A 26,726-nucleotide genomic window follows, 5' to 3' on the forward strand; every position below is an offset into this window, starting at 1 on the left:
AAAAATCACAATTAAAATATTTTCATATTTGTGAATCCAATTTTTTTAAAGCATTGGAATGGCAGTTTACAAAGACTGGGGTTTTGAAAATGTTTATGAATATAAAAAAGACTGTCCTTTGCTTCTAAAGTGCTCAAATTAGTTACAAGTCTGCATGTGAGCTGATGAAAACTCAAATACCGAAATACCTCAAACACTAAATACCTTTGAAAAACCTTAGAACATCATTTACTTTTGAAAATGGGGCATAGGCTCCAAAAACATTATTGCATTTCTGAGAATATTACCTTATGCCTTTCCCATCAACATTAATCTTGTTGAGCCAAACTGCAGAGACATCTGACAATGGTTACTCTATCTGGAGAATATGTACCTTGGCAAGCCCAGGGTTTCTTTTAGAAAAGTGCAAAATTTGGAAGGGTATTTTTAGAGGAACTACGAAGGGAACCCCACTAAGCTTCCAAACCCATTGGATAAGTACTTTAAAACTGGCAGAGGACAAGAACAAAATGTGCCTTTTAGTATTTGGAGTTATTTAGAAATCTGTATTAATCATGACTTGATGTGAAGAATAGCACTGCCATACCTTTTTATGTGTAATATACAGTCAATTTTCTCAAGGAGCTTGTAAAAACTAAGCCAGTAATCTTGGAACTGATCTCTCTACAAAAGGAGGAGCTGCTGTCTGCTTTTTTTCTGTGTTGTATTGCCTGTACTGGAGTGTGAGAACCACCTCACCAGACATTGTCATATTTATATTTACCTGAGTGACCACTGTTACCCTGCAATAAATGAAAGGTAACCTGCTCCTAAATGAAAGAAAAGTAGATTAATGCATTTTTACTGCAGGACTTGGACATATATACAGGAGCTTATCAGAGAGTATCTGGTGCCCACAAACTTCCTGCCTTGCTTATCTTGCAGTAACCTGTTCTAATTCCCATAGGCTCAGGAAACTATTGCAATGGGCACAACTGTAAATAAAGCTTATGATATATGATGGAAACTCCCAGAGATTGCAATTGGATTCCCTTGAAAAGCTTTGAAAATCCTGTAACAGTTGGTGTTCTGGCTGCTGACTTCAGTTTTTGTCCTTCAGCAGCAAAAGTGGGCTGACACAGCCTTGCAGGACATCATAACATAAAGTCTTGAGATTGCACCAGGCAGTGAGAAACTGAGGCAAATTGTAGTCTTGACACCATTTTGCCATTGCATGAACTGATTGTGATTCCACAGTTTGCCCTGCAGACAGTGGGGTAGCCTGGTGGAGCGCAGCAGGAGCTGCAGCAGAGACCCAATCCAGACCCTGCTGAAATCAGGGAGGAGGGAGGGCTTCTGTTGACATTAGGTTGCTTGGATGAGAACCTCTCCAAGAAGCAGCAACCACCAGCAGGAAAGTCCAAAATCTGAGTTCTTTTATCTTTTTTTCTGTTCTGCTCTTGCCAAAGTGCTTCCTGCTTTAGTAGCTGTGGCAGTGTCTTCACTTAACAGCTCTTGAGAAACCATTGCTTTTTTTTTTTCCTTTCATGCCTTCAACCCATTATTAAGCAACTTTTAAAATACATATATACATCAATCTATAATATATACATCCTTCAATGACTGGCTTGTACTTGATTGTAGGAGAAGAAGGGATGTGTGTCTCTGGTAGGTTTTGGTCGTTATGGTCTGACGAAAAAGTTACTTGATTTTCTTTTTGTTTTCTTCCTCTAGAAGGTATGTCTCTCCCCTTCTAAAACTTCAGAATTCCTCCTAGTGAATTCACGTTTCTGGTTCCCCCACATGTTAATATTATCTGTGGAAAGAGGGTTTGTCCCAAACACCACTCCATCAGAGTGCTGCTCTGCTCAGGCACATTCCTGGCAGACAGAGGAAGGTGCCTAGCAAGATGCAGTGATGCCTATGCATACAGGATCTGAAAAGGGACATACCATTTGTGGAGCACAGAGAAAGGATACTGAATCCTCTTTCCAGCAGTACAGTGGTAAGCACAGCAGCTGTACTGTGCTGCTGATCTGCCATCATGTCTCTACAGAACATCCTAAGTCAATCAGCTTTTCTACACCCACTGTCAATGCAGTTATGATGTCTCTGCTTCCACATATTTGAAGATTTTCATAGATTGTTGCCAAAAAACCCCAAACATTTGGGGAATAATTGAGCTGAATCATTTGGAGCATGTATCATCTAGTGTGTGTACAATGGCAATGATGAGGCAATTCCCTTCTCATTTAGTACCACAGTTACAACTCACATTACTTGTTTGGTGATACACCCCCCATTTTCTGTGTCGACTGAGTTAAACCATTATAGGTACAATTGTACCTACAGACCTTTATTCTCCACCTGAGACATATTAGCTATGCAGTGATTCTGCAAACAGATCCAGCCACCCAGGATGAGTTTACTAGTTCCCCTGCCTAACCAAGTTCAGTGAATCTCTGAGGCCCTTTGTCTTCTGGACATGAAGTTCCCTCTTTCCAATATCATTACTATTGATTCCCATTGTTTATTGTCCTAGAGCTCATTTTCTTTGCTATTGTCAACATTGCCTCAGCACATTTGTCTGTCCTTGGATGATGATATCCATACACCATTGAACATGTGCTCATTATGATCATTAATTTCTTTTATAAGTGTGATTTTCATGATGGTCATGAAGTGACGAATTCACCCAGCATCCCAAATAAACAATATAATTTCTTTAGAATTGTGCAGATCTAAAGTTCCCTTGGCTACGGTTTAAAGATGTTAAAGGCATTCAGATCGTTTGTTTTCTGCTAAATTAAAAATCTGCACCTGACAAATCCCATTTTGCTCATTTGCTTACTTGTTGCTAAACAGTGCAAAGTCCAGATCAGAATTCAACATTTCAGTCTGTCAGAGTTGATATAATGGAGTTCAGTTTTCTGAATACAACTGCAAATAGTTGCAACAGTATAGATGTAAACTGCATGTCTCTTGACAAAGTTGGTGTAATGGACCAGTAGCACAAGTGCGTGTGTAGCTGTAATATTTCACCCTAAGGCTATTTCACAGAAGTGAAAATAATACTTTGGAAAAAACCCCACAGTATTTTTCCAACCAGTGTGAATAAATCTTCAACTGCAACCTTCTGAAAGGGAAGAAGTTGTTTCTTGCAAAGTTAAAAGTGTGCCTTGTTAAGAAGTATGTTCTTTTAAGTCCACAGTATGTCCTGTTGAGAGGTCACCTCTCAGATACAATCTACATTCCACAGAGTCTTTCTCAGTGACCCATGCTCAAGTTTTTGCTCAGTTGTTTTGTTCATTTCTCTTTCCAATGATCTCATTGCCCTGAGACTGGAGAGCAAGGAGTATTACATACTTTTACAGACCCTGCTTTCAGGAAGGAGCAAGCTTTTCCTTCTCAGTTTATTTATCCATACCTGTAGTTCACACATTTCCTCCCTGTGCACTAGTTTGTGGCTGCAAACTCTGAATTTCACTTCTGTAATTTCTACTCCCCAAAGTTTTAGTTGTGATTTTAGATTTTTAATCATCACATGGGTCTGTGCACCAGGATCCAATTTACAATGAGCAATGACCTCTTCATTTTCTAATTATCAGTAATTCATCTCCTGGTCCAGAATTGTCTAGTGCTTCCATGAAAAAATCCTTTGAATTAGTAGTCAGAAAGGACAAGGACCTTACTATGCTATACAACTGCTGTGGCTCGTAAATTCTTCCGAAGTTATACAATCAGTTACATTTTTGCTTTTCTTCATAATGTAACATCTGCATTGCCCTGGATTGGTTGTCATAGGAGGCATCATGAGCTAGTCTTGCCAGATTTGCTTACTTCCCAGATTATGTCTACTCTGTGCAAAACAGCTGTTTGTAGAGATTTCTAAGGGAGATCTGGATGAGCTAGGTCAGGTATCAAAAGCAGTGAAGTTGTGAAGTGTGACACTAACACAGGACATGTCTTTCTGATTGGAGCTCCCATTCTGGTACTACTCTGGATTCTCAATGCATATCTAAGGTTGTGTTGGACCACACAACCTCCCTTAGGGCAATATTGGAATGTCTACCTAGGGCTACTCTCAGTTCATTCACCAATCTCTTTCCCTGAGCTTTTCTATGTTTTGAACTCCATTCAGAAAGGTTTTGGAGATGAGAGAGTTGGTGTTTGCCTACAGTTTGTGCAATGTGATGTCATGCTAGACACCCAAGTTTGTTCCAAATAAGGCATGTGAGTATATGGCAAGGAACATGCTGTGTACAGCTCAATTGTCACATTTGAGTAGTAGCACAGATACATCAGCACAATTAGCCTGAAGTCTAGAGGCCTGCACAGCTTCAGCATCGTGTCACTGCCTTAGTTGTCTTCCTTTCAGTTCTGGCATCATGAAGTGATGCTGCACAGCATAGCAATCTCTAGGGTTAATTCCCCAGGTGGGAAAGTTTGCATTTCAGCCCTACTTTCTCACAGCTCTTTTCTTAGTTTTATTTTCCCTTTGTTCCCACAGTGAAAAGTCTTCCTTTCATGTTTCAGTCCTACATGGAGAACAGTACTTCTTTCTTTGTGAGACACAGCTTCTTACTTGCCCTCATCAGTCTGTAATCTCTGAGGTGTCTCTGCATGTCTAGCAGAATTAGTTCCAGAAAGTATTACGCTACAGTTCAGGTTAATTTCTCACGGTTCCATCCCATGGCAAGAGTTGGTAACTAAATTCTTACAACTGTTTCCAAAGTATTTAGATAGTTGACACTCAATGATTAACCAATTTTTTGATTTTGTCAAAAAAAAAATCTCTTATGATTGTCATCCTTTTCCCTGGTTTCTCCTGTTTGTGCTGTCAGAGTAAGATGCTTTTTACATGTTCTTTAGAAACCATGTTGAAATTTCTTCTATCTGAAATGCCTCAAGATTTATTGGTGAAAAATGTGCTAGTATCTAGTGACTGAGTAAACACTTTCTTTCCCAGTAGTATGTTTCTAATGTAATCAAAGAGTACTACACTTCGAATTGCTGCTAGTCTGACTATTCATGCAGGAAACAAAACTCTTTAGTTTTGTTCATTTTGAGAAAGCCATTCAGAAGGGAAATCAAAACTGGAGAGAGGAAGTAAGAAAAAGGAATCAAGATATTCTTGGGGTAGTTGTCTATATATGGTTTATCAATTATCAATTTAATACTGAGAGTTTTTGTGGTTGGCTGTGAATCTCACTTTGAATATTTTCTCTGTAGTGTGTTTTGGGGATTTTCTCTGTAGCATTTTTGCTTATTTAAAATGTCAAGAGCTAGTGATAAGGACTGAAAGTGAAAAACCACCTACCTTAGTATCTGCTATCAATGTGTTAGTGTTTTGGGACAGTGAGGTTGTTTGAAACTAAGAGGAAAACAGTGTTATGTGAATTTTCTCAGCAGACAGAAACTTAAAAGTTGTAGAATTTCACCAAAGGCAGATCAAAGAAAATTTACAAGAGCAAGCTGTTAAAATTGCCAATGAAGTGTGGAACAGTGTTTCACAGAGCTCTTGCAAAGAGAAAAGGGAAAGGAGTTGGTTTTGGTTTTATTTTTTTTTTATCAGGAAAGTCATATTTAACTGAAGGATGTGCTGAGGTGGGAGCTCATTTCATGGGAGAAATAGTTCTATGAGCTTTGAGGAGAAGCAATGACAAGTAAACCAATACCAGTTCCTCATGTAGTGGTTCTTCAGCTCTCTTGAAACAAACTGCTGCCTATATCTTGTCCTCACCTCTTCACTTTGTGTAACACTGATCCTAAAGGAGGAGCTGAAGGTGAGGGCAAAACGTGTCAGTGGAGCTGAAGGAGACTTGGTGGTGAGTCTTTTGAGGGGGTAGCGACTGGAGTGAGGTTGGCACTTGGAGGGCTTGTAGTACTGGGTGGGGGATTTAAAGGGCACGAGAAGACTGGAAGGACATTCAGGGGATGGCTGTGTGCAAGGAAGTGAGATTTGGTCTCTGACTCGATAGGAGAGATATTATACAGAAGAGGCCTATTCTATCCAGCATTTCTTCCTTACTCTTGCCTCCTTTCCTGGTACTCTTACTTCTGGCTAGGAGAGCAAAAACAGCCAAAAGGGGATAAAGGACTCAGGGAATAGAGGACTCAGGAACTCCTGAGGGAGTTGGCTGATGTAGTTGCCAAGCAACTTTCTGTAATACTGGAAAAGTCATGGCAGTCAGAGGAAGTCCCACATGACCAGAAAAGGGGAAACTTTGTACTCATCTCTGGGTCCCTTGCACAGGAAGGATATCGGCCTGTTGGAGCGAGTCCAGAGGAGGGACACCGAGACAATTAGAGGGATGGAACTCCTTTCATATGAGGAAAGGCTGAGAGAATTGGGACTCTTCACACGGGAGAAGAGAAGGATTTGGGGTGACCTAATTCCAGCCTTCAAGTGCCTGAAGGGAACCTACAGAAAAGACAGAGCAAGAGCATGAAGTGAGAGGACAAGGAGTAATGGATTCAAACTAAAAGAGAGTAGGTTTAGATTAGATATTAGGAAGAAGTTCTTTGTTGTGAGAATGGTGAGGCAGTGGAACAGATTGCCCAGAGAAACTGCAGATGCCTCATCCCTGGAAGTGTTCAAGACCATACTGGATGGGTCTTTGAGGAACTTGATGTAGTGGAAGGTCCATAGTACAGGGATTGGACTAAATGATCTTTGAGGTCCCTTCCAACCCAAACCATTCTATGACTCTATACTGTACAGTTCTGTTGAATCCTCTGCAGAAGAGATGGCTGGAGAAGTTGTGTGGGATCCCTCCCTACTTCCTCCCCAGGGAAGAAAAGCTGGGAAGCTGGGCAGGAGGGAAAAGAGCTGCCAAGCCACAGCCACTTCTGCCTTGCTCCTGAAATAAAGTGTTTTGTTTTCTGACAAAACACTGCTGGGTTTGCTAATAGTGACCTAATTCAAGAAAATCTTGTAGTTGTGTTACAAGAGAGTTGCACCTCTCTACATACAGCCATGCCTTTCCAGTGACAGGTAGGGTATCACTAAGTGTATCCAGGAAACATTGAAGAGTAAAGTGTGTTTACTCGTTTGTGTATAGCACAGGTCCTTGAAGAGTGAATGTAGGTGAAATGTGACTTTTAATCTGCTGACTGTGGAGAAAAAAGAGATTGAAAGCTAGGGGAATCATTGACCAGGACGCTGAGGACATGTAGGGGTTATTGTCTGTTTCATTGACTGACGAAAGAGAGCTTGAGAAAGATCTTTGGAGGAAAAAAAAAGAGACATTGAAGGAAGAGAACGTTTCAACCTTTTGGGGGCGGGAGGTGGTGTTTGTCATTTGTTTGGTTTTTGTTTCCCTATAATTTCTTTTTAATGGAGTTTAAAATAGGCAAGTCCATTTCACTGGACTCAAACATTGCAGGCTTGTGAGAATCTAGCCCAAACGAATGCTATCAGGGTGAGGCTCTCAGTTGGAGGAATGTTTCAAATAGTTTTGGGAACAAAAACCATTGACATGCTAGACAACTCCAAACTATCCTAGTCTTTGATAGTTTAGTGAATTCTTCAACCTGTTTGTTGTGTAGTGTAATAGATTTACTGGCAGGAATTCCTATGATTAAAGGAATTGAGAAAAGTCCCATAACTAAACAGAGATGCCTTGGAGTGCATACTATCTCTATAGGTCATCTCTAACAGTGCCCTACTTACTATGCAATAATTTTTGAGAAATTCTTCAAGATCTGAACTATTTATAAAAGATCATATTTTAGTTAGTGTAAGGAAACAGAAGCTCCATAATCAGATGGATCACACCTTACAGTTTACATAGGTTGCACACTCTCCTCTATCATATTTTCAGGAGAAAGTATTGCTAGGTCCAGAAGAGAACAACTTAATATAAATTTGTTTTCCAGTCTCTGTTGCCTCCCTTTTTAATTATGGTTATGAGGAAGTGCTTTAGTTTCAATGGGGCAACAAATTAAGAAATTCTTCCATCTCTTTGAAGGTATATACACACCTGGTATCTGTGGTTTAGCACAGGCAAAGGAGAGGCTCTGAGGCCTTGTTTGTGCTGTAGAATTCCCTGCTTGTACCATCAGTGGTTACTATATATAGCAAAGAGAGGAACCTTGTATCGACAAACCTTTTTCAACCTCTTTGCTCAAAGTAGATGCATTTACATTAAATTTTGCCAGCTGAGGCTTAAACACCTATAAACAATCAGTGCTAGATGTGTAAGAGCTGTGGGAACTTTTAGAAAAGTCCCCAGTGTAGGTGAGGAAATTTTCTGTTCACTACTCATCATATCTTCAACGTATGCAACATTGCTCTGGAATATCCCAATCTTCAAAACTAAACAAAATGGCTGAATTATTTGTAAATCAGTATTATGATATAAATCATTGTTTATGCTTGTTGAATATTTTTCATCAAATACAGAAATTATACAGCTGTTTCTAGACCTGTAACCCTTTCCTTCACCTTCCTTTCTCTCTTACTGGTAATACATGAAAGAAAAATTTTGACTTTCTTTAATATTAGTCTCCAGAGATTCACTTTATTCATAGAAATTGATCCTGAATTGATTTTCTCTGCTTTCTTTCCAATCATAGGGCAGGCTTTTCCATGTTCAGCAGCAGGCTTTCTCCTCCAAGTGTGCTGAGGTGTGGTCTAGGTGTGTTCAAATCTGTCTTAGTCATTCATCCTTCACCTTGTCATTAGCATGGCGTCTGTATTTAATTGGGCTTCCTTCCTTCATCAGAAATCAGTTTTTATATACCATGAAAACTACAGCCCATTATTAAAAGTTAGCTCTAAGTGAGATTCTCGGCTCTTATTTGTACAAGAAGCAGTGAAAAGAGTATCTCAAGTATTCCTTCAGATGAGTGGTATGTGTGAAGAATGTACTATGTGCAAGTCTGGTATTCTATCTCAAAGCCTTCTATTTCTCAAGTTTTACCTCAAAAACAACTTGTTTAAGAGGGTTTTTTTTGCAATCTGTTGAGTTACTTGGTAGGTTGTAATCACCAACGACTTTCACTGGTTGCATCTTTGCCTCACACAAAATGCTGCCGAGTTATTGTTGTGGTTAGTGTTTCAATTGTCTTTAGAAACAGCACTCTATTTTGTGTATAGTAAGGGTTGGTCCCTCCCAGAAAATGTTTACATTTTGAAGGGAAAATGAGAGAAAATATTACCCTGCGTTTAGAAAGTGAGATGCTGTGCTTGAGAATCTGAGGCTCCTGGTGGACACCAAGTTGACTCTGAGCCAGCAGTAAGATCTTGCAGGAAATGCAGACAATGACACCAAGATGAGTGGTGCAGTTGCCACACCTGAAGCACAGATGCCATCCAATAGGAACTGGATAAGCTTGAGAAGTGGGCCCATGGGAAACTCATGAGGTCCAACAAGGCCAATTGCAAGGTACTACACTGGGTCAGGGCAACCCCTGGTATCAATCCAGGCTGGGGGATAAACAGATTGAGAGCAGCCCTGCTGAGAAGGACTTGCGGATGCTGGTGCATAAGAGGCAGTGGATGAGAGGCTGGACATGAGCCAGCAAAGTGCACTTGCAGCCCAGAAAGCCAATTTATCCTGGGCTGCATCAAGTGCAGTGGGGCCAGCAGGTTCAGGGAGGGGATTCATCCGCTCTACTCTGCGCTTGTGAGATCTCACCTGGAGTGTTGCATCCAGCTCTGGGGTGCCCAGCAAATGCAAAGGTGAAGAAGAGGGCCACAAAAATGAGTAGAGGGCTGGGACATCTCTCCTATGAAGACATCTTAGAATAGCTGGATTTTTTCAGCCTGGGGAAGAGAAGGGTCTGGGGTGACCTTATTGTGGCCTTCTAGTTCCTAAAAGGGTCCTACAGGAGACCAGGAGAGGGACTTTTTACAAGGGCATGTAGTGATATATCTAGGCTTTAAACGGAAAGAGAATAGATTTAGATTAGATATAAGGAAGAAATTCTTCACTGTGATGGTAGTCAGACACCGAAACAGGTTGCCCAGACAAGTTGTGGATGCCCCATCCCTGGAAGTGTTCAAGGCCAGGTTGGATGGGGCCTTCAGTAACCTGGTTTAGTGGAAGGTGTTCCTGTTCATGGCAGTAGGATTGAAACTTGATGATCTTTAAGGTTCCTACCAACCAAAATCATTTCATTATTCTATGATTCTGTAATTCCACGTACTTAAGCTGCATTAAGTGCATTTCTAGCAGGTCAAGGCAAGTGATTCTTCCTCTCTATTCATTCCTAGTGTACTGATCAGGAGTCCTGCATCCAGTGCTGGGCTCCACAATGCAAGAAGGACATGGACATACCGGAGTGACTTCAGTAAAGTGCCACAATGGTGACTGAAGAATTGCAGCATCTGACATATGAGGACAGGCTGAGAGAGCTGGAAATGTTTAGCCCAGATAATAAAAGGCCTGTGTAAATTTTAACAGTGTGTGTAAACACTTGATTTTTGACGAGTAAAGTAAGAGATAACCTGTGCTCAGTGGGATCCAGTGACAGGACAAGGGGCAGTGAGCACAAATTAAAATAAACGAAGTTCTATTTAAATCCAGAGAAAACCTGTTTCAGTGTCAATGTTCTCAAACAAGGAAGGCAAAACCCAGCTGGACACTGTCCTGAGCAACTGACTTAAAATGACCCTGCTTTGAGCATGGGGTTGAACTATGTGGTCTTCAGAGTTCCCTTCTTCAATGCCTCTGTCATTCTGCACCCAGGATGCACACCTGAGCACAGGATGTCTGCTGTCTGCTTTGACCCAGCTGAACTTGGCACAGGATCAGAGGGGACTGCTCCCCACATCCCAGATCACAAGATAGTAAGCTGATCTAAAGACTTGCTCTATTTAACACCCTTGTTCCTAGGCTTCCACCCCCTGTCCCCAGGCCATGCTTGTAACTGGGATCACCTGCATTCAATGGCATCCCAGCTGCATTCTTCTCTCCTGGGCACAGGGCCATGTGAGTAGCCCAGGAGTTGATATCACAGCTCTTGCTGCCAGTGGATTCCCCGTCTGGGAGTGGATAGTCAGGTACACATACAGCAGCACTTGCTAATACATCAAAACAGTGTTTTAAGCCCTGCACCTCTTAGAATCATCACTGACTTCAACTGGAGAAAATCAACACCAGTCATGGATTATACAGGAGACAAAGCAAGCTAGGTCACAAAAATTCAAATTGTCCTGGTGCACCAAGTCTTGTCCTTGGCCTTAGTGGTAGCAATGCTATAGTCACTAGAAATCACGTTGTGACTCTCTTGTTCATAAAATACATTGGGGCAACTGAGAAGTGTATGAATGTTTGATATGAAGAAACAGCGGGTTCAGTTGAAGGAAAATGGGTTTGAATCTAACAGGGTGATTGTATAGTCATGAATAATAAAAAGCCACGTGTGAAACACATTCAGTAAAGTTAAGTGTCCAGTAAAACTAGTTTCGACATCATACTAATCTCTAAAATTATAATGCATGAGTCACAGCCCTTAGATGATCTTAACCTTTACTAGAGGATACCCTGCTTTGTGTGCAGCAGCACAAACAACTGAGCAAGGACCTGTGCAGACCTGGTGAATACAACAGGACACTTTTGACTTTACCGTAAGTAATGCTTTTTTTTTTCCTGTGTGACAGTAGGACAACAGTTTTTGAATAATCAATCGAAAAATTGTCGTATTTTGGTTTAAAGCTTCTTGTACTGTTTTACTATGATTTTGGTTTTTTAAAATAAAAAAAATAAGTCCTCTGTTAGATAGGCGTGTTTATATGGCATAACTCTCCTTAGAAAAACTACATTCCTAAGTGTTTTAAATGAAGTAAATTGATGATAGTAACAAATGTAAGGCATGAAATGAAAAGGAAATGTGGACTTAAGGATTGCTCTCTAAAGCATCTAGAGGCTCCTAAAAAAAAGAAACTGTGGCTAAAAGAATTAGAGTAAGAGTGATGGTGGAAAAAGTCACAAACAAATCAAGGAGCTTAAATTTAAATATGTTCTAGATACAAAAGTGCACTGCTTGAAAGTGGTTTGTCGTGGGATTCAGGCCCTTCCTAGTGATAGTAGTATTTCTATGGCCTCGATATTCAAAGACTGTGAATTAAGGGACATTTAGAGCATATATTATTAAAGCAGAGATCAGCATTCTTAGTTCACTGGGTTTTAGAGAACAAGATACTGGAAAGTGGAGAACACAAATGTGGGGCCATGGTGGGAGCTGATTGGAATTCAATGAATTTACAAGGCAGTCTGCATTTCTCAGTGCAATTCAGAAACCTAAGGTATTTTCCTCCTAAAGAGTACTTTGTTTTATAAAAGATTCTGTAGGTGAAATGATCGCATACCACAAGTGGATATTCTAGATTTCCAAATATTTTCCATCTTTACTTCTTTCTCTCTGTTGACACAAGATATTGAACCACTTGTGATACAGTATTAATTTCTAGAGGTAAAAGTATTGCCACAAATGTGGAATGAATGGTTTCCATGCTGCAGGCACGGTTATTTCCATTTGCTGTTTGTTCTATGTACATATGCATTTTGCCTTCCTTAATAAACAGCACTGTATTTCCATGGTCTTGATAACATCCTAATTGCTGTTTCTCTCTTTTGTTATTTATGTGGATATTGGCTTCTTTCAATGGTGCTCAGTTGTTCAGCCTTTATGAAATCACTGTTTATGTTCATCAGCTCCTCATTAACAAGTGCATTTACTTTCTCTTTGGTGCCTGCATATGGGTTTACATGGATCCTATTAAAAAATGTATAATATTTTAACTTTTACAATGAAGGAATACTGTGTTTTAATTCTGCTTTGATTTTTCATCTGTTAAATTTTTACTTTCTGCTCTATAGATCTGTACTTTTGACTCATAACTCTTAATCACTTAAAACCACATTGAAAAGAGAACATTGGAAAAAAACAGTTTCAAAGGAATTGCAGACTAACTCTAATGAGGGCATCTTTGGTATTACCTCATCCCTCTTTAACTTTGATTTTTATTATTTCATAACCTCTTCAGTAGGTTGAGTAATTTTCCACAGTCTACTTCCTTGAAATAGAAAGCTGGTACCCCTCAGTTCAAATGTCTTGGAATCACTGGTACTAAGCTAACTTTTTATAGTGAAGGAATTGATGTGTTGCTAAACACAAGGTGAAAAGATTTGTAAGCCAATTGTAAATTTTCTTCTATTACAGAGTCACAGAAACATGAAGAAGTTGTTTCTCCTGTGTCTTTTACTTGTTGGAATTAGTTCCAACAGTTATTGCTATGAGCCTAATCACCAAGGGGTAAGAAACCAAAATCAAAGAGCCCAAGGAAACCAAAACATGCCATGGCAAAGTGTAAGGAACAGTGTTTGTCGATTTGCATGTTGTTTCTACAAAGAGATTTCTTCTTACGAAAACAATCGGAATGTTTTCTTCTCTCCTTTGAGCATCTCTACTGCCTTTGCAATGCTGACTCTGGGTGCCAGATCAGACACCCTGACACAGATTCTTAGGGTCCTTTGCTTTAACCCACGTGAGATTTCTGAAAATGACATACATGAAGGTTATCGTCAACTCATGCAAATGGTAAACAGAAAGAATGGGGGCTTACAGTTGAATATGGGAAATGTTCTGTTTGTGCTTGACCGACTGAAGCCACAAGAAAAATTTTTAAGTGATCTCAGAAACTTCTATGAAGGAGAAGCTTATCCTATGAACTTCAAGAAGGCTGATCAAGCCCAGCAAAAAGTCAACAAATATGTAGCAGAAAGAACCAATGGAAAAATCAAGGACCTTGTAAATAACCTTGATCCACTTACTGAAATTCTCCTCATTAGCTATATTTATTTTAACGGTAAGATACACATATCATATTCTTCTATTTCATAATTTATTTCCTCAGGTCAGTCTTGGACTTCATCACCTTTTTTTGCAATATGGTTTTGCAGATGGACTCATATCTTGTTTTCCCTTTGGTCCTCACTTACACTTAGTTACAAACAAAGCTTTTGAAAATTATGTTCTACCTGACGCTGATTCCTAGCAAAATGTATGGCGAATTTTCCCATATTTTTTAATAAACTTCTTTCCTTCTGAAGATTTAGTGAAATATATGCTGAGGAAGGCACCTCTAGTTAGGAAAGATTAGATGCTTTCCTAATCGTATACAATCTAGTGGGATTCAAGCACTTTCTTAAATGCTTTGCTATCTAGGAATTAATTTGAAGTCCAGTTCTGTGGACTTCAGTTGGTGTTTTGTTCAACAAGTTAGGAGTTAAATTTAAAAAATGCTGTTAAAGTAAAATGTAGCATCTTACCAAATAGAAGTATGTTTACTCCATAGTTTTGCTGTTACTGTGTATGTTCATGTATCCAAAACTAAACAGTCAACAACTTCGGTTTCACACTGGTGTTCTCCCTATTTTTTTACTAACTATGCCTTTGCCGATCGTATGTCTGTAGTCCTGATGTGTCTAGAGGCATAGGTTTCACCCTTTTTTTTTTGATTTGCAGATTCTAATATTTTCCAGTGAAGATGGACCCACCAGTATCAGATACAAGCCTATTGACAATAAGCTTGTTTTTCTTAATTAACTTGTGCAGTCTGCTTAGATACAGTCAACAGATCTTCCCAGAGCTTTTCAGACTGCTGATCTAATGAGAAGACGAGGATCAAGGCTGTAAGGCTCAATCAGTGGTCTAATAACAGATATTGCATCTTCTTTCCAACCTTCTCTCTCTTACTCGTATGCTGAAAACAAAGCAATTGTACTCAGAAAAATAATATCCTATAATCTATCTGATAAAATTACCATTAAGCTTTTTAATTGAAGCAGAGATGACATAATAGGAATGCGATTCTTTTTAAAAGGAAAAGCTAGGAAAAGCTATTCTTTTAAAACTGTTAACCTGGATGTTTACACACTCCAATATGAGGGTTCCCCTGCAAGTAATTAAGAATTATATTTTTTTTGGGGGGGGGTTCTGTTGTTTTTCATCTGTGTCTCAGCTCTTTATATTAATCTCTGAAGATTTGCCCACAGTTAAATGGAGCTGATTGAATTATAGATGACTGATGTTTCTGAATTCTCTTGAAAACATACTTGTTTGGCTCAAATAATGTTTTCACTTAGGCTTTTATTGAGCAACAGGCACATCTTTCAAAACAGGCAAAAACTCCTTTCTTTTACTGAAAGGTGTTCGAAGAATAAGCAACAAATTTAGTAGCACAATTGAGACAAAAGCCTGAGAAACTTTTATTAAAAATAACTTTGTACTACAGTTAACTTTTACATGTTCTAAAAATGTGGGTTTTTTTTTTAATTAGATGTTCATTTTATTACTGAAATGATTTCCTGCCTTCTCCAAATATGATGGAGTTTCAGTTTGAGCTCTCTGATTTTAAAGAAAATAGATTAAAGAATAGCATTAATAGCAATAATATAACATTTTTTATCTTGAAATCAAGAGTAGGTTAAGGTTCTAGAGGCTGGGATTAATCTGGAGAGGACCTAAAGCCCAGTTAGCTCTATAATCAGTCCATATTTTTGGGCTCTTTTGCACTGTGCATTGCAACCACCCTTGCACAGTACTGGTGACTCTCTTTCCCCTTTTTTTTGTGGTGTACTGTAGTACAGAAGTCCTTCCCTAAGGACAAAAGCCTGGCAATATTTTTCTGTCTCTGAGCCAGTGGGTATATTATTCCACTGTATTACACCAGCCCCTTATCATGCCCTTGTCTAGCTGATCACCACAAAGACTACCTCAAAGTTAATTTTTCTACTTGAACACTGTGAAGCATTTGACAAAGGTGTCATCCCTAGAAGGTAGACCCCTAAGATAGAGGTGAGGATAAGAATAAATGTTCCTTTGAAACAGGAGGAAAGTATTAGTGAATATCATCTCTGTCTAACCTGTGTGTTAAGTGATAGCCACAGTTTGGGTTAGAAGGAACCTTAATGGTCATCTAGTTCCGACTCTCCTGCCATGGTTGTAGCCCCCTTCCACTACACGAGGTTGCTCAAAGACCTGGCCTTGAACACTTCTAGAGATGGGGCATCCACAATTTCTTTGGGCAACCTGTTCCTGTGTCTCACCACCCTCACAGTGAAGAATTTCTTCCTTATATCTAATCTAAATCTAAATCTGCTCTCTTTCAGTTTAAAGTCAGTCCCCTGTGTCCTATCACTATCTGCCCATGTAAAAAGTCGTTCCTTGTCTGTAGGCCCCCTTTAGGTACTGGAAGGGGCTTTAAGGTCTCCCCTGAGCCTTCTCTCCCCCAACTCTCTCTCTCAGGCTAAACAACCCCAACTCTCTCACCCTGTTTTCATAGGAGAGATGTTCCTGCCGTCTGATCATTTTCATGGCCCCTCCTCTGGACTTGCTCCAGCAAGTCCATGTCCTTCTTATGTTGGACACCTCAGAGCTTAATGAAGTACTCTGGGTGGGATCTCACCAGAGTGAAGTAGAGGGGAAAATCCCATCTCTTGACCTGCTGGCCACACTTCTTTTGACATAGCCCAGGACACAGTTGGCTTTCTGGGTTTCAAGCGCACATTACTGAGTCATGCTGAGCTTCTCATCAACCAACACTCCCAAGTCCTTCTCCTCAGGTCCGCTTTCAACTCGATCCATTCCCTGGGACCTTGCACTTAGCCTTGTTGAGTTTCATCAGGTTCCAATGGGGCCACCTCTCAAGCCTGTCATGCTCCCCTTGGATGGCATACTTTCCCTCTGGAGGACATCCCTTCCTTACAGCATGTTGACTGCATCACACATCTTGGTGTCATTGGCAGACTTACTGAGGCTGCACTCAATCCCACTGTTCGTGTTGCCAACAAAGATGTTGAACAGCATTGGTCCTAATCCAACACTGAGGAACACCATTTGTGACTGGTCTCTTGGAGAACAAGCCACTGACCACAACCCTTCAAATGCAACCATCCAGGCAATTGCTTATCCACCAAATGGACCATTTGTCAAATCCAAATCTCCAGTTTAGAGAATAGGATATCACGTGGAACAGTGTCAAATGCTTTGCACAGCTCCAGTTAGATAACATCAATTACTCTTCCTTTAGCACAGTTTGCCCTTAGTGGTCATGTTGTCTGACACTAGTCATCTCCTAATTTTCCACCTATTTTACCATAGATTCCAAAAGGATCTGCTCTGTGAACTTGCCACACAAAGAGGTGAGGCAGACTAGTAGTTCCCTAAATAATTTTTTTTTTTTTACTTTTTAAAAATGAGAGCTATTTTTCCCTTTTCCAGTCAGTGGGAATTTCACTGGACTGCCATAATTTCTCAAATATGACAGATAGTGTCTTAGCCACCTCATCCACCAGTTCCCTCAGGATCTGCAGATGCATTTCATCAGGTCCCATGAATGTGTGCATGAACAGTTCCTTAGATGGTCTTGAACCTCATCTTCTCCCATAGTGGTCAGTTCTTCATTCTCTCAGTCTCTGTTTTTGCCTTCTGTGACCTGGGTGGTGTGGCTGCAGCACTTGCCAGTGAAGATTGAGGTAAAAAATGTCATTGAGTACCTCAGCCTTCTCCACATTACGGGTAACCAGGCTTCCTTTTTCCTTCTGGAGGGGGTTCACATTTTTCCTAGTCTTCCTTTTGTCATCATCATACTTATAGAAGCTTTTCTTGTTGCCCTTGATGTCCCTGGCCAGATTTAATTCTATCACACCTTTAACTTTCTTAATCTAATTCCTGGATACTCAGAAAATCTCTTTGTATACCTCCCAGGTTACCTGTCCTTGTTTCCACCCTCTGTAGGCCACCTGTTTGTGTTTGATTTCACCCAGTAGCTCCTTGTTCATCCACACAGTCCTCCTGGCGTTTTTGCCTGACTTTCTCTTAATTAGGAGAGATCACTCCTGTGCTTGATGGAATATTAATATGAATATTCATAGAATCATAGAATCACAGAATAACTAAGGTTGGAAAAGAACTACAAGACTGAGTCCAACGTTTGACTGAACACCACCATGTCAACTAAACCACAATGCTAAGTGCCACTTCCAGTCATTTCTTGAACACCTCCAGGGATGGCAACTCCACCACATCTCTGGACATCAAATTCAAATTTCCGACAACCCTTTCAGTGAAGAAATTCTTCCTGCTGCCCAACCCGAACCTTCCCTGGTACACCTTGAGGGCATTTCCTCTTGTCCTATTGCTAGTTGCCTGTGAGAAGAGGCCAACTCTCACTTCACTTCAACCTCCTTCCAGGTAGTTGTAGAGAGCAATAAGGTCCCCTCTCAGCCTCCTTCAGGCTAAGCAACTGTTTAGCTCCCTCAGCTGTTCCTCACCTGACTTACTCTCTAGACTGTTCACAAACTCCATTGTCCTTCTCTGGACATGGTCCAGCACCTCCATGTCCTTTGTACAGAGAGGGGCACAAAAATGAACACAGGATTTGAGGTGCAGCCTCACCAGTGCTGAGTACAGCAGAACAATCACTGTCCTGGTCCTGTTGACCACTCTACTGATGATACAGGCCAGGATGCCACTGGCCTTCTTGGCCACCTGGGCACACTTCTGGCTCATGTTCAGCAGCTGTCAAACAGCACCCCCAGGCCCTTTTCTTCTGGACCTTTTTCCAGCCACTCTTCCCCCAGCCTGTAGTGCTGCATGGAGTTGTTTGGTGATACAGCTTTCTTGGTCCTCTATTCCCTCCATGACTTTATCCTGTGGCACTCTACTAAGCAGATTGCTGAAGAGACCAAAGTCTGCTCTCCTGAATTCCAGAGTTAGCAGTCCTAACATCCTACTCCGTTTTCAATCAAGCAAAGTTCTTTGTGAAAGCAGTGGGTGTTTTCCCTGAGTTGAGCACTAGATAAAGGTTGTTTCAATGTTTCAGGACTTGAGTCATTCATGTTTCTGTTATTCATTCTGCTTTATTTTTTCCCTTAAGCATAATAAGGTAGAAGTCCTACCTGTTATATACCTGATGACAGAAGTCACTATTAATGAAGAAACATAAAAGTAGCAACTTTTCCCTCTTCAGAGTATTACCAGTTGTCAATCTATACTTTCAGAGCCCAAGACATGCCCTAAATTCCCATTTCACTTTTTTCAAATACTAAGTGCAGGCTATGTCAGATGGTGGAAACAGCAGAAGATAATTATTTCATTTGTAACAAACTGCCTAATAATCAATGTTCAAATAGAAGTCAGAAGTCAAAAGTGGTTGCATATTGTTTCATTGTTTTCTTGATGGCAGTTACTTTACTAAGCATCACAACTCTAGTTTTGCCTAATAAATTTGATAAAATGTTAGTTTTGCTCTAGAAGGCAAAATTTACTGCAGACCAACAACACTCCTTAAAAATAAAAGCAACAAAGAAACATTTCCAAAAACCCCCACCCTTTTTTAAAATCTGCTCAGCCTCTGAAATTAATGATGTGGATACGTGGAATTTGGCTTAGAAATTTTTCTCCACTGAGGATAAAAATCTTTCAGAGTTCCGATGTAGAGAGTTTGTTTCACCATGACTAAGTGAGGAGCCTTGGAAAATTTAATATTGTGAGGATGCAGTGGAAAAAGTTTCTGTTGTTGTTTTGCTTTTTAACCCAGCAGTCTGGTAGAATTAAGTTCCTCATGACTCTATACATTATCAGCTAATGCGAGATATAAACACCTTGTCTCTGAAAGTAACCAAATTCCTTAATTTCTCTGGAGAATTCATCCCTCATGTCACCCTTTTCTAGTCTACTTTGATCTGGGAATAAGGAAAGGAGAGAATATTCTCCAGAGCTCAGAGAAAGCATGGGGGCTTTACAGACTCCTTAAAACTGTTGTCATGGTGGAAAAGTGGAAGTTAGAACCTTTGATATGTCATCTAAATGAAGAATATTGCAGCCCACTGTAAAATCTGAGGGAGTTTTTTTACATCGCATTCTACCTACTGTGTGTTGCTATTAAATTATTCCCAGTATTCAGTAAGATCAAATGATTGTTGCAAACTGGTTTGTCTTTGAAGCCGATCCAACAGTACCAGTTTCTGTCATCTAAGAATGTGTCCTGTGGTGATATGTCCTATGGTTTCATGTCCTCAAAATATCCTCTAACTCAATCTCTTTTATTTCAAGCTGAATGGGAAAAACCTTTTGATCCACAATACACTAAAATGGGCAAATTCTTTGTGGATGGGAACAAGGCTGTTGAAGTCCCGATGATGTTTGGAATGGGCCTGTTCAAGCATGGCTATGATAACCAGCTGTCTTCCACTGTGGTGCAAATGGATTACAAAGGAGGCGCTTCAGCATTTTTTATTCTGCCCGATAAAGGAAGAATGAGGAAGCTGGAGAAAAGATTGTCTTGTGAACATATGTCAAGGTGGAGGTCATTAGTCACAAAAAGGTAAAATTCTGAAGTTCTTGGTTCAGATGGTAGGCAAGGAAACAAATGTGCTGGGCTATGACACAGAATCAGAACACCATTTTTAGTTCTGTTTTATCTGCAGAAGTATTCCCACTGACTAAAGTTGAATCTGGCTCTCTGGTGTCACTGTGGTTTTACATTCAGTACTGCATGCACTGAAAACCTTCACAGCTTTAGAACTTTTTCCATTTCTGCAATTTTTTTCCCATATCCAACTCCCAATAGGCCCCTGTTTTTGGACTTAGACCTCTACTCATATTTTTGGGGGAGGTCTTCTGCCTTCTTCTATTTACAAGTAAATTCCTACCACTTCAGCCTTTTTTCTTGTCTCTTGCTTCTTTTCTACCTATTAAAATTAACAATAATTACACAGTTAATGCTGAAAGAACAACTTCCATTCGGCAATCATGAGGGCAAAGCACATTGCAGAGCCACTATATTCAGGTTCTCTGAGGTCTTAGGAAGGCAAAATTGGAACAAGCTACACTTGTTTCAAGGTAACTCTGAGCCTAGAAGGTAGAAAGGTTATCTGCTTTCTAAAAATAATTTTATACTCCTTACATTTAGTGTCCTGTATGGTACTAGCCTTTCATGGGACAAAATGTGTTGTACAAGCATAGGCAAAACATGTTTATAGTATCAAGCCCTTGTGCTCACTTATGAATTATGCATCAAGTTAGTGATCTTCACACATACTCACTTGAAAAACTTATTTTTGATGATCCTTTTTCAAAAGAAAAATTGCATCCTAATACAGAAACCCAAAACCAGTGTCATGCTCCTAACTCTGATTCACTGTTAAATCTCATCAAAAGAATCTAAATTTTTTTTAATTTGGAAAAAAAAAAGGACCAGGAAAAAAAAATAATTATCTGTGCATCTTAACAGTTTTGAAACTTCTGGAAGCAACTATATAGTTTATGACTATAGGACAAATAAGGTGGTGAATCAAGATACATATGTATAATTTTTGTCAAAGAAACACAATTGCCTTTAAAATTACCAAGAAAGACACTAAATAAGGTTGAGGGGATTTATATTTCCTATCTTATAATATAAAAAAGCATCACTGTCGAAAACAAGTTTGTTTCCTGCTGCTCCCCATTTTTCATGATGACCATTCTTTCCTGCAAACTGATGACATGAACTCCTCCTTTTACCTCTGGTTTTCAAAGCAATTGATTGCCTCTGCTCTTATTCAGAGTCTCTGGGAGGTCTTAATAAATGGGCTTGAAGTAGTACATAGAATGATTCAAGGGCTGTGGGCAAGCTATGTTTGTCCCTGTTTCTGTGTCTGCAAACTGATATGAGTTGCAGAAGTGTTGTGAGGGGCATTTTTCATTACTGTTGGCTGCCAAACAGTGGATAGTGCCAAAATTTCACCAGTACAGGCAGCTGAGATCTATTTAATGGCTGAACTGTGGAGAAAGCATCACTTTCACTTCTGAAAAGTGCATCCCGGGGCTTCCTTCCTGGTTGCACTGTTGCTGTGGCTTTCTCTTTCCTCCATATTGAAAGAAAGTAGGGGCTTGTGAAGGAATGTATTTACACAACAGTAAGATGGATGATTCAGTGATAATTGCATCATCATTTGGGACAGCAATCAGCACAGACTGAAATTAGGGAGAACTAAGAGATCAGCAATCAGTTATCAATCCTGTAGCACTTTCATTTCTGGGTACCAGCCAGACTTGGCATTAGATGCTGTGCAACACTTCAGGTATGGGCCCTTTCCTTTCCACTTGTCTGCTGGATGTCTTGCTCTTTGGCTAGCTTCATTAAGTGTTCCACATCTCCCTGACCTAGAGCCCTGGAGAGTTGTCCTGGTTTCTCACCAGAAAACAGTACCTAATGTCATCACTATTTCTAACCTCTGTCTCATTATGCTGCTTCTGGCTGTAAATGTTGTGTTAACCCTTGAAAAGTAATTGTTAGATCTGTATGGAAAAAGTAAGGAAGAAATGAGTCAGAAGTATAGAGCTTTGGGTTATTTATGGAAAACAGCAAACTAGTCACTTAAAATTTGGTGTCAAACATTGGGCTTGACATAGAAAAATGATTATCTGTTGACTATCTATATTCTGTCAATGTGCTTTTGTTTTTTACTTTGTCATCCATTCTATCACTATTTATCATTGTCCTGCTTCTTTGGTATATATTTTTGTTTTCTCTGTCCTGATTTATATGATAAATACACAAGGCCAGCCAATGGGTTTGGTTTTTTTTGTTGTTGGTTGTTTTTTTTTTTCCAAAAATAACCAGTGAACTCACATGTGTTGGATTTTTTTTGTGCTCAGTCTGAGACACCTAAAGGAATCTCTTTTTCACAAGGTGAATCCTTTGCATCCTCAGTAATGGGTAATGATGAAGGTGTTTCCAGCAGATTGCACAAAAGATCACTTAACTTCTGAAAATGTTAGAGGAAGATTCTTAGGGAGGTGCAGTTGTGTTGTGCTGAATCACTGGGTCAATTTCCCTGCTCTTGTGTTGGGTTACTGCAGACTGGGAGCCAGCAAACTACAGCCTTATCCTCTCAATCAGCCTTCCAATTGTCATAAATCTTCTTTTCTTCTCCTCAAATTAGTGTCAGTGTACATCTCCTTTGTGGGCTGAAAGAGTCTGCAGGCAAAATGTCTTGAGGGAGAAAGCAAAATCAGTTTCCCTAGTGAGTCTATGTTATTCTGTGATATGTGATCAAATGTTTCACTATACTTTTGTACTTCTTTTCTGGCAGCTCAGTAAATTTGTATCTTCCAAAATTCACTCTTTATGGGACATATGACCTAAAAAATATCTTATATAAAATGGGCATTATGGATCTGTTCACTGATAAGGCTGACCTCTCTGGGATCACTGGACAGCCCCAGCACAGAATTTCCCAGGTAAGTCATACTGCTTTTTGTTTTATGGGCCTATGGTTACTGATACTTGCATCACTTTCTGTGCAACTATTTGTGATGCAAAACTCATGCAGAAAGGCTTGGCTTCACATGAAAAGGTAGTTGTTGGCATATAGAGTATTTTGTCCATGCACTGTAAGTGCAATTGGGTTGGAGCAGGTTACAAGTCTGTAATTTTTTAATCTAGAAGGCTGTTTCGATCTACATGGGGGCAACCTTATAAAACAGACATGACCAAATTGCCGTCTATCCACACCTCACTACCTTCCTGCAGTGTGCTGTTACAGTCACTACATTGCTGCTTCTGTTTGCATTTGTCTTCTTTAGCCTGATTGTGGGCAAGTATGGACTATAGGATGTGTCACCACTTGTGTTTTATGGAGGGGAGGGGAGAGGAAAAACACTTCTTGCTTTTAAACTGTTTAGGGGAAAGGAAAATGCAGTTAGTATAAACATTTGGCTTCAAGCCTATGAACAATGACTCTCATTAGTGTCAGCCCAAGGTAAAAGCTACAGACAGGTCATACTTCAATGAACCTAGAGTTAAAACTGACAATCAGTGCAGCTTTAATTGTCTAATATGAAGAAAACAACTGCCCTCATGACCTCAGGAGGATGTTAGTAAACCAGGATCTGTCAATGTCTTGACTTTGCAAGGTAAAACATAGGTTTCTCTGCTCTAGCCCTCCATTTCTGGACCTTCTCCTTTGCTATCATTATTTCCAAGACATGAAGGAACATAGAAAACATATTCTCAGAATTCTATCAATTGTGCTAATCTGCATGTTATTTTTTTAGCTATATGAACTTTTAATAGACAATTAAATATGGTCTTGCTCTCTTAACATTTGGTCTAGCTGTACAGATCTCCAAGAGTGGGTGCAGGGAATAAGAAAAGAAACAAAGCAAATGTTTTCACTAGTGGGGACATGTATCTCCACTGGAAATAAACTTTTCCTCTCTGGGACCAGAGCTATGCTGCATGTAGCTTGGTGATTCTTTTTCTGCTTTGCTGTCTTTATGCAGTGGACTCACACCTGTCAATCTGATGCTTGTTTCTTACCAATAACTTCTTCAGGCATTTTTAGGTCACATTCTTATTTAGGTGACTATTTTTGTACCCCCTTGACTTGTACATGTCTGTTTCTTCACAGGCTATTCATAAGGCTGTGATAAAGGTGGACGAGACTGGCACCGAAGCAGCAGCTGCCACAGGCATGGAAATAGTGCCTATGTCCGTTCCAGTTACCATTAAACTCAACAGGCCATTCCTAATGGTCATAACTTTGGAGAACAATATACTTTTCATGGGAAAAATTGTGAACCCTCTGAAAAGAGATTAAGTTAATGTACATATTGTGTATGTGGTGATCACCACTCTTAAATCAAGTATTTGACCTGATGAGTATGGCATGGCTGCAGAGGGGCTCTCTGCCTCTTAACTGACGTTATTCATTGTTTTTTGTAGATGAGACTCTTCATCAATTTAAGTTGTCATAGTTGCTTGTTTGTTTGGGCCTTGCTTTTTTTTTTTTAAGAAGGTTGCATTCAGGCAGAACTTTCATTAGGTCTGGGATAAAGTAGGCCTGTGTGATACTGATAGCATAGATACATCTTCTAGCAGGGAAGCTGAAGAGCATGTGGGTGGAGAGAGTTGTGTACGTCTGCTTCTTCCCTCATGGCTGCCTTCTCACATTTTTTTTGTGTTGACTGACAAATGGGTACAAGCTATGTCACTTTATTAGTTGTGTCCCTCTCCTACCAACACGAAGTTTGTAACTAGCATAGACCTTAACATGCATAATGCTTACTACCTTGCATAGTACCATTGTTGTCCAGTGAGTCTAATACATCCTTGCTTTTCAGCTGTTGTCCCAGCTTGGCTGCTGCAAAGGGGTCTCAAAGAAGGTGTGTTTTACCCCTGCAGATATATACTGGCCTGCCCACTGTTTCTGTGAAATGTACAGTCCAGACTCATTACAGGGCAAACTTCAGAGGTTCTAAGAACTTGGTCTAAGAAAAAAAGAGGTAGATCTAATCTGCAGTTCATTCCCCAGGAGCCAACTTTCATGAATCAGATATACAGCTCAGAGCAGTCAGAAGACTACTTCTAGCCTGTGCCTGCACCTAAACTAGCTTCTAGAAGCCCACAAGCAGCAGGAAACACAAGCCATCTCCTTCTGGTGTCAGTGTCTGCACCATTACTGTCTGTACCTGGGAGATTACCCATGGTAGTAAGCGCCATTCCAGTATTGTTTGTAGGATCAAGCACCCTACCAGTAACACCTATATCCCATCAGTGACACTTGCCGTGTCTCTTGATATAACCCCTTCTGTTCTCAGACTGTCCAGTAGTACAACATTGGTACTCTCTTTCTCATCTGCTTCATGGTTAGTATAGTCACAATATTATAAAGAGCTGTTTTCACTGTTAAGATACACAATACTCAAAGTCACATTCATAATGAACATGCTTTTTTTTCCTCCTGGTTTACCTTCTTATCTATGTTTTTTCTTCTGGTTTTCACAACATCCATCATTATTTTATTTCTTTGCTCGTGTTCATGGTATGTATCTGATCTCTGGTTGCAGGAGGGGTAAATTATTGACTAAAATGGGTTAGTCTGTTAATAGGTATTAAGCATTAACACCAGTCTTTGTACAGCCTTGAAATATGCAGACAAATGTACTATGGTAGAACAACATCAATGAATAAACATGACATTTAAAAGTTTCTAATTTTGCTATTTTACTTTTGTAGCTCAGAGTGAAGACTTAAGTATGGTTCAAGCTGGTTTTTTTGACAGATGTCAACAACCAGTTATTAGTTTACTGTTCATATACATTAGATCGGCACAGTAGTAGTAATGCCAGTAATGAGTTTCAAAAAGCCATCTGTCTCTAGCCTGGGCAGTAGGTTATCTCCGTTAGGCAGAAGACTTTGGGAAGGTTGGGCATTCCTTTGATGCAGAGATGTTTACCTCAAAGCCTATAGAGAGCATGCTGTTTCTACTCTATCAAGTGTGTAGCTTCTGTATGTCTCTCATCTCTCTTCTAAATAGTTCTCTCTTGACTCCCTTGACAAAACCGAGGGAATGGCCTGAATTTGTGTCAAGGGAGGTTAAGGTTGGGTGTTAGAAAAAGGTTCTTCACCCAGAGGGTGGTTGGGCAGTGGAACAGGATCCCCAGGGAAGTAGTCACAGCAACAAGCCTGACAGAGTTCCAGAAGCATTTGGATGATACTCTCAGGCACATGGTGTGATTCATGGGGATGGTCCTGTGCAGGGCCAGGAGTTGGACTCGATGATCCTTGTGGGTCCCTCCCAACTCAGTGTATTCTGTGATTCTGTAATAGATATGTTATCAGTCTCAGCATGTGTTTTGAACTGTGTTTCCTGTTATTCCATAAACAAAATACAGGCTGTCTAGATTACACCTTCTTTATAATAAATTATGACGGGGAAAAAAGAAAAGTGTTAGAAGCT

The 26,726-nt window shown here is 40.0% G+C and overlaps 1 protein-coding gene across 1 annotated transcript; it reads left to right on the forward strand.

Moving 5' to 3' along the window:
- The first annotated feature begins 11,473 nt into the window (after window positions 1-11,473).
- LOC127479557 (alpha-1-antiproteinase F-like) lies at window positions 11,474-25,975 on the forward strand. The gene is made up of 5 exons (XM_051806700.1): window positions 11,474-11,557; window positions 13,153-13,798; window positions 20,050-20,320; window positions 23,076-23,223; window positions 24,396-25,975. The coding sequence occupies exons 2-5, from the start codon at window positions 13,165-13,167 to the stop codon at window positions 24,582-24,584; spliced, it is 1,242 nt and encodes a 413-aa protein (XP_051662660.1). The 5' UTR covers window positions 11,474-11,557; window positions 13,153-13,164; the 3' UTR covers window positions 24,585-25,975.
- The last annotated feature ends 751 nt before the right edge of the window (window positions 25,976-26,726 follow it).

The sequence above is a fragment of the Manacus candei genome, unplaced genomic scaffold (assembly GCF_025592945.1).
Source record: "Manacus candei isolate 608988 ecotype Guabito, Panama unplaced genomic scaffold, ASM2559294v1 h1tg000067l, whole genome shotgun sequence".
NCBI classification, from domain to species: Eukaryota; Metazoa; Chordata; class Aves; order Passeriformes; family Pipridae; genus Manacus; species Manacus candei.